An 8,801-nucleotide genomic window follows, 5' to 3' on the forward strand; every position below is an offset into this window, starting at 1 on the left:
TGTTGTTAGTTCCCATCAAGTCAATTCCAACTCATGACAACCCCATGTGCTCCATAGTTTTCTTGGCTGTAGTCGTAACGGAGCAGATCGCCAGGTCTTTTCTTCCACGGTACCACTGGGTGGGGTCAAACAGCCTTTAGGTTAGCAGTCGAGCACAAACCATTTGTACCACCCAGGGTTCCTGTAAGGAGCCCTGGTGATGCAGCAGTTAAAGTGCTCAGCTGCTAACCAAAAGATTAATGGTTCAAACCCACCAGCTGCTCCACAGGAGAAATATGCGGCAGTCTGCTTCCACAAAGATTTCAGCCTTAGAAATCCTATGGGGCAACTCTACTCTGTCCTATAGGGTTGCTATGAGTCGGAATCAACTCACTGGCAATGGTTTGGAGGGTGCCTCTGGGTAGACTCAAACATCCAACCTTTGGTTTGGTAGCCAAGCATGCATAAATCTTCTGCACTACCCAACCCACTGCCAATTCCAACTCATAGCGACCCCACAGGGTTTCCAAGACTGTAAATCTCTACAGAAGCAGACTGTCACATCTTTCTCCCACGGAGCCGCTGGTGGTTTCAAACTGCCAACCTTCTGAGCAGTCCAGGGACTCCCATATGAATTTGCTAGATAAAGCTTATTTCAAAACAAAGTAGAAGGGCAGGGGGAAAAAAAGGTACAAATCAAGAATTACTAAAACTATTTTCACATACCAAAGGAGCCTGTGTCTACAGCATAGTGTATTACTCTAAAATAAAAGGTTATCAATAAATTTCTTTCAACTTTAAACTAGGAGATGCGAGACACATTTCTGTTCTTTTTCATTCCTCAATAAAAGGCTGATCAGCAGACGTTGAGAGAGAAAAAACAACTTTCTCACCTATCATGCTCCTGATTTTAGAATTAATTAAAAATCTGGCACCCTTTATCTTCCTAAAGAGTCCCTGGGTAGCACACAGTTAAGTGCTCAGGTACTATCCAAAAGGTTGGTGGTTTGAATGCACCCAGAGGTGCCTCCAAAGAAAGGTCTGGCAATCTACTTCCAGCAAGATCACAGCCATTGAAAACCACACGGAGTAGAGTTTCACTCTAACACACATGGAGTTGCCATGAGCCTGAATCAACTCGACAGTAACTTTTTGTTGTTGTTGTTGTTGTTGTCATGTCAAGAGAATTTAGATAAAGTCTTAAAAACCTTAAGATGGTCCAGAGCAGTCATTTATTAAATCACCATGAACTAAGATAAGTCTGGCTTTCAGGATCACAAAATGTCTGTAGGAAAGAAAAAATTCAAAAAGTATATATTTAGAGCACCACTACTCAAGAAAGAAGATAACAATAAAGCTGTAAAAATTATGAAAAATATAAACTGAAAATTCAAGGACTGGATAATCCAAACAGGTCAAATCGGGAATCATACAAATTTGTGCTTAGTGAGACAAGAAAACAGGTTCAAAGGAGTTAAGTGACATTTAACCCCTTCGTTTTATTTACAAGCTGATTTGTTCATTCTAAAAGATGACTCCTTCGATTTCCATTTTTAAGCATTTAACAAGGCATCAAACTTGCTATTGTATCCAATTTTCATTGTGATGGGATTTTATTTCTAAAGGTGTGCAAGAGTTATTTCTTTGACTGTTCAAGAAAGTGAGAGAGCAGAGGTTGTGGCCTTTGAAGATTACAAAAGAGGGCACTGAAACACATAAATACCTTACTACTTATGTTAATCTGCACCTTCTTCTGAAACCTGACTTTGAATACCTGCTCAATTTTAATACTTTAATTGGTCTTTATATTTTCTTCAAACATTACATCTGACCACACTAACGCATCTGACACTGCTGACCGATTTTCTTAATATTCTCTATCCTGACAGTTTCCACTGTCACGTTCTATCCTGGTTTTCTTCCTATCCTTCCATGTATTCCTTCTCAGGTGGAACCTTTCTTCACTCAATATTTAAATACATATTCTCCGGGAATTTGTTCTCTCTGGGCCCTCAGTGTCTACATCCGTGCCCACAGCTTCTGCTCTAACCCAAATGTCTCTCATGTATTCCAAATTATACATATACATCTATTGGATATATCATTAAATCATCAAATCTTACACTACCTCCTTTAAATGTCCAGAATCTCTTCTCCACATTCCTACTATCATTATCTTAGCTAAGGTGCTAATCATTTCTCTCCCTGATAGAGCAATAACTGACCTCTTTGCCACTACCAAGCCGGATCCTACTACTACAATAAACTTCCTAAAATTGAAACGTGATCATGCTGCTCCCCTGCCAAAAATTATTTAACAGGTCTCTGGCTTTCAAGGAAAAGTTTAAATTTGACTTATACAGTATGTTCCTGCCAGTATCTCTAAGCTCCATCCCTTGGCTCCAGCCAAACTTTGTATGGTCCACATACAGAGCCATCCTTTTTAACAACTCCTCCTTGCCTCTACATATGCTGTACTCACTACCTAAACAGGGTATTCTCCAGAAAACCCTGAATGGAATTCTGACAAACTATTACTTCATCCAGGAAATCTTCCCTGTACCCACAGACCGATTTAGATACTTGCCCTCAATGCTCACATAAAAATTTTCTAAGTCTCTGGAGAAACCCCAAGAGTATGGCCCCAGACACCCTTTTAGCTCAGTGGTGAAGTCCTATCCGAGGTTCACCATTCAGCCTGGGAGTGGACAGCCCCATAAAACCAAATGGGACTAATGAGGTACAGCAGTCCAGGGACAAGGGCCAGAAGGCAGAAGGGGACAAGGAAGCTGGTGATAGGGAACCCAAGGTTGAGTAAGGATAGTGTTGATGTGTTGTGAGGTTGTTAACCATTGTCACAGGGCAACATGTGTACTGTTAAATAAGCAACCATTTTGTTCTGTAAGCCTTCATCTAAAGTGAGAATAGCAGCTCATTTGGAAGAGCGTAGTCGATATCACTGAACTGTGCATGTAGAAATTTTTGAAATGGTGTATCTTTGGCTATGTTTATTTTCACCAAAACAAAAAAGGTCGAGAAGGGAGAGGGTTGACATGTTGTGGGGTTCTTAACCAATGTCATAAAACAGTATGTGTACTACTGTTTAATGAGAAACTATTTGTTCTGTAAGCCTTCACCTGAAGTACAATAAAAAATAAAATAAAATAAAAAAGTTTTCTAAGTCTCTTTGATATCAATCACTCTCATTTATATGTCTTCTCCATTAGACTACAATACTCTCTACGGAAAGAGCACTTTGTATTCCCTGTACCTAGCATACAGAAAGCATTCAATGAATGTTGTTTGAAGGAATGACTGGGGATTAAAGGGAAATTTATATTTTGGTAAAATTATTCCAATAATACTGAACTTGCTCCTTTGACTAGAATAATCTGCAGGCAAACCCTTTCTTGTCACTGAAATGGAACGAAAACTTGCTTTTATTTTCCAACAAGCCCAAAGCCTTTATATCCCCATCCTTCACTATCTGGAATCAAAGACGGATTTTGTAGTTTAAATATAAATTTGTTTAATGGTGCAAGTCTGTCCTTTGTGGAAAGGCAAGAGCAAACAACAAGTAAACTAGATTGTTTAAAAAGAATTCTCTCCATTTCCCCCACCAAACTCCTTCCAACCAATAAAGACCCTGGTTCTATCATTATCACCTCTTCAAAACAAAAGTTTTAACCCCTCTGCTTTCTTTCATTCATTGTTCAGGCAGAACCTTACAGCAAGTATGTGTGTGTGTGTGTTTGGCAGGGAGGGGAGGCTAGGGCAGTAAGAGAATACTTGTCCATCCCTCCTATCAACAACCTCTACTCTATATTTAATTTTCACATCTAGGCTGGTCACATCCCAGCCCAATGAGTTGAATTGGGAAAGGTCCTGAATTTAAAAAACAACCAGTTCCACTCTCTTTTCCACAGCCTTGAGGTCAAGCCAAATTATAGTCCTTGATTTAAAATGCCCCAAGAAGAACAAACTGCACGGCATTCTGAGGGGGGCTAGAGGTTACAATGAGTTCTATGAGGTCAATGACCCAAACAGTAATTGAAATGATCCTGACCAGAGAAGACCTACTATATACACATAAAGTTAGCAGTTACCATAACTTACCCTTACCTTGTCTTCCTTCCCTTCCCACCCACTAACCAGCACAAGCACTTATTTTTTTAAATACAGGAATAGCATCAAGTTATGATAATGAATACTGATAAAGGCAAAATAATATACATTATGGCCTAAACATCTCAAAATATTTTCCTAAGAATCTGAATTTATTGCAACAAATAATAAAAGAACCTCAGACTGCTAGACTGCTATTCCTCTCCCTTAAACAGCAAAATCATAACTGGAATATCTTATGAAAAGCCACACACTGCAGGCTCACACAATCACCACAGAATAACGTAGGCAGCAGAATTACGACTGGGGAACTGAGAGGATGGGATATCAAGAAATCAATCGTAATACTGAAATTTCTGAATTAAGAACACGTAACCCATTCTTCATAAACTCAGAGAACTCGCCTCTGCAAGGAAGGAAAAAAAAGTGGAAAAAATTAACATATTTAGACACTTCTTCAATTCTTCTTAGCTATTTGCAAAGCTAAGTTCAATAAAGATTTCCAAGCCCCACCTGCCAGAAATTCTTTGGTTGGAATGGAGCCTGGGAATTGGTACGTTTGTTTAAAAAGTTCTCCAGGCGACTCTGATCATCGTTCAGTTAGGTTTGTCGGAAGTGCTATACACCCTTTAAAGAAGGGTTCCTTCCAACCCTTAATGACACTCTAGGAGTCTATAAAATTTTCTAAGTTCTTCCTATAAATACGCTGCTTCAAACACCACCATGCCATATCCCCTCTTTGTGTCCTCCCACACCCCTAGGATGAGTACCTCATTTTCAGTGAATTCCTCTTAACCGAAGTCTTCCTCCCCTATTTCCACTCTTCTAGTAACCAAGTGATAAGCCGAAGAGTAAAACAAAGGGAAATTATCATTTCAATACCAGGAAATCCTGTCAGTTCTAACATACGAAACAAGAAAAACCATTCAACACCAGTTCTAATATGCAACGAATTTTAAACGAAACAAAACACTTCCAAGGGTGGTCTGTGAAGCAGCGTTGAAAGGTAAGTTAGGTAAGGACTCTTGGATGTACAAGGGGTATACCATGGTTCTGAAAGGAAATGAAAAAACTTTAAAACTGGGCAGGTCACGGAGTGGGGCTTGCGGGAACGTGCGGGCACCTTCGGCCGGTTTTGACACTCGACACCTCAGCCTTCACTCAGTTGCTAGGAAACAAAAAGGATCCACGTTCCCTGCAATTCCTGCCGGGCCCGGCGGAAAGGAGGGAGGCCTTCGGGGCCTGGAAACGACACAGGGGCGAGCCCAGCCACCTTCAGGGGCGGGAAAATGAGGGAACCCCGGGACGCGAGCTCGGGGCCCGGCGACAGGCCGGGCACAGGAGCGGGCCGGAGCCCGGGATGAGGGCGGGCCGGGGCTCCGACAGGCTGGGAGCGAGCCCTCCGGGCCAAGCGGCGCTTAGGTCTTTCCAGGCCGCGCCCGAAGTCTCCCGGGCCGGATGCCGGGCCTAAACGACCACCCGGCTGCGCGCGGGGGCGGGGGCGTCTACTCACACGTGCTGACAGGCCGCGGTCCGCACAGGCGTTTTGAGCACCTCCTGACAGACGGGGCAGTAGAAATCATCTTCTGTGTAGGATGTGGCCGCGGAGAGCTCCTCGGCCATGGCGGGGGATGGGGGATCAAGGCGATGGCGGCAATGGCCGAGGTGGCGGTGGCGGCCCGGGGCCCGACTCCCTGCGCGAACCCAGAGGGGGAGGGGAATCCGCGTCAGGAAGTCGCTCGCGCCAGAGGGGGCGGGGCGGGGGCGGAGCCCGAACGCCAGGACGCGGCAGCCGCACACGCGGAGGGCGGGCCCACCTCCTGGGGTTGCACCTCGCGAAAGCCACTGGCAGGGGCAGGACGGGAGGGAGGTGCTTGCCATGGGGCCCGGGGAAAAACGAGCGATTGGCTTCACTTTCGCTTCCACCCTGGCTCGGAGCCCGCCCGGGAGGGCCAGGCAGCCTCCCACCTCTCCCGCCCACCATCGGTCCCCCACCCTTCCGGCAAGCCGCAGCTTCCCGCCGGAGACCACTCCGTTACCTGGCTCCTCAACAGGGCCGCAGCTCCTTCACCCACCCCGCGGCTCTGCCCGCGGCCTCCCTTCGCTCGGCCGCCCGGCAGTGCCCTCATCCACGCCCACTTTATCCCAGAGCCGCCCGCCCCTCTCTCCCCCGCCGCGGCCCCTCCTTTCCCGTTGCTCCTCCTCTTCCTCCCGGCCCTCCGCGCCGTGCCCGGCTTCACGCCCTCTACCCGTGGATTTGCGGAGACGCTCACTTGGAAGCCACTCAGCGGCACTACGAGCGGAGCTGCTTTGTCCCTGTTGCTTATCGGTAGAGAGGTGGCCCTGCGCCGGCATCAGGCTTCTTGTCCAGCTGCTACTACCTCCGCAGCTGAAACCTGGGGAGAAATGCAAGCTGGGAGGGCGGCGTGCTCAGTGCTCACGGGCCCAGAATGGGGCCGGGTCCGAAGCTCATGGTGCACCGGAATCCCACCGCCCCCCGCCAGCAGCTCTCCCATGGCACTGCGCTGCCTGCAGCCTGCCAGGCGGGTCACCGAGCATGGGAGGGCCGCGGGCCAGAGACAGGAGGGTGGTGAAAGACCGGGGGATGGAGGAGGACCGCCTCCATAGCAACCAGTGCGTCGCGCCTTCTGCAGGTTATGACATAAACAGCTGGGTACTGACATTTATACCTGCACCTCCAGCTTCCCTCCTAGCGGAAACCCCATTTCCCACCAATCTTGTCAAATATATTGGATTTTTAAGGAATTCTTCAAAAAAAAAATTTCTAATGTTAAAGATTTTGTTCCTTACTATTTACCTTTGCCATAACGTTTTGGTCGTGGTAAAATGTGTTATGAAGCAAGTAATATCAGCTCTGGAGTAATATCAGCTTTCGGAGTGAAAAAAATAAGCCCTTTCAATAGTTTCAACTTTCACCTTCAACACTGTGTGTGTGACTGGTGTTTAAATATACTGAGTCAAAGCTGCAGATAAGTCTTCTTCCCATACTTTTTTGTTGTTTGTTTTTTGATAAACTTTGAAGAAAACATGAGAAGCATGGATCTAGGCATTTCACCAAGGTTACTAATGTAAATGTTTTTATTGAAAAAAAAAAACCATTAATGTCCAGTCGATTGCCCTTATTTCCTAGCTATGTCCACACAACCGATAAACGTGTAAAATGGGAACACAGCGACATGGAAGAAGCTAAGGAAAATTCTGGAACATCCTCAATTAACTTCTGGAAAAAAAGGTTTCATTACCACCCTGTTTGTTAAAGCTCTTCACCTTGGTCTAAATGAATCACAAACAGAAGCCATATGAGGCGCTAGTCAATTTGATTGTTCTTTATTGTGTACATTGTCCTTAGAACTATGTTAAATGTTATGCAAATGTCATAAACTTTGCTCTCAACGAGCTTACACTCTTTTGGTTACCAAATGAGAGAACAAAACAAAGTGATATATGCTAAAGTACTAAATTTTGCATTAACGGTGACCAACTATAATGAAGATAGGAAATGGAATGGTTGGAATTATATGGATTCAACAGAGGAAATGGGTCTTAATGTGCATCTTAACAATTCCTAGAATAATACTCAGGATAATTATCGTTGGATGAATAGCTAATTCTCACTACCACACTAAAACATTTTGTGTTTTTTTCCTTTTCCTGTTTATCAGCAGGAACAGTGTAAGCTTAGCAGAAAAGTTAATTTTACCTTCAGATTTCCTAGGACGGGGAAGGAAGAACACAGGATGGGGGAATGGGGAATACCTAATAGCAGTAGTCCAGGCATTTTTCAAATTCATTTATTAAATAGTTCTTAGATCCCAGGAAACCCTGGTGGCGTAATGGTTAAGAGCTATGGCTACTAACCATAAAGGTCAGCAGTTCAAATCCACCAGGGGCTCCTTGGAAACGCTATGGGGCAGTTCTGCTCTGTCGTATACGGTTGCTATGACTCAATGGCAACTGGTTTGGTTTTTTGGGTCTTTAAATCCCAAATGTTATCTTTTTGATAATATATTTCCACTCATATCTCACTCATTTTGACCACTTTAGGAAGTATTTTCTACTTAATAGAGTGTTTCCTTTTACTCACTGGGAACTTTAACTAGAACGTTAGTTTTGTGAACTTAATTTTATTTGCTTCATTCTTTCTCTGCAATGGCAGCCTTACTCATGTTCTAATCCAAACATATTTGTGTAAAACCAGTTGATGTCAAGTCAATTTTGACTCATGGCAACCCCATGTATATCAGAGTAGAACTGTGCTCCACAGGGTTTTCAACGGCTAATTTTTCAGACGCAGATCACCAGGCCTTTTTTCAGGGGCCTGTGGGTGGACTGATAGCAGCCAAATGTGTTAACTATTTGCACCACCCAGGGACTCCAAACATTTGTATAGCTCCCTCATATATTTTAAGATGTCACTTAGTGTACATGTAAGTATATAGTTGGCAATATGTGGAAATCCATAAAAAATTTGCATACCAGGAAAATGTAGTAACCCTCTGAGAGTTAAGCTTGAAAATAAACCATAACTACCAAAAGATACAATCCCCTGTCTTGGCAACATTTCATGTGAAAAACTCCTAGTATTTTTATGGCAAGATCACAGATTTACTCAATATACATTCAGCTGTGTAAATAAAATGGCCTCAGCCTTGAGCAGTAGGAGGAAAAAAAAAAAA

At 44.1% G+C, this 8,801-nt stretch overlaps 1 protein-coding gene across 2 annotated transcripts in view; it reads right to left on the reverse strand.

Moving 5' to 3' along the window:
* The window catches only part of RNF138 (ring finger protein 138), a 27,446-nt gene extending 21,200 nt beyond the window's left edge, over window positions 1-6,246 (reverse strand). For both annotated transcript variants that reach the window (XM_023741182.1, XM_004386889.2), the window contains exons 1-2: window positions 6,144-6,246; window positions 5,618-5,798 (exon numbers count right to left, since the gene is read on the reverse strand). In XM_023741182.1, coding sequence (XP_023596950.1) covers window positions 5,618-5,727 — 110 coding nt within the window. In that variant the 5' untranslated portion in view covers window positions 5,728-5,798; window positions 6,144-6,246. The remainder of the gene's footprint in view (window positions 1-5,617; window positions 5,799-6,143) is intronic.
* Between the last annotated feature and the right edge of the window lie 2,555 nt (window positions 6,247-8,801).

This window comes from Trichechus manatus, unplaced genomic scaffold, assembly GCF_000243295.1.
Source record: "Trichechus manatus latirostris isolate Lorelei unplaced genomic scaffold, TriManLat1.0 scaffold00175, whole genome shotgun sequence".
In the NCBI taxonomy this organism is placed as follows: Eukaryota; Metazoa; Chordata; class Mammalia; order Sirenia; family Trichechidae; genus Trichechus; species Trichechus manatus.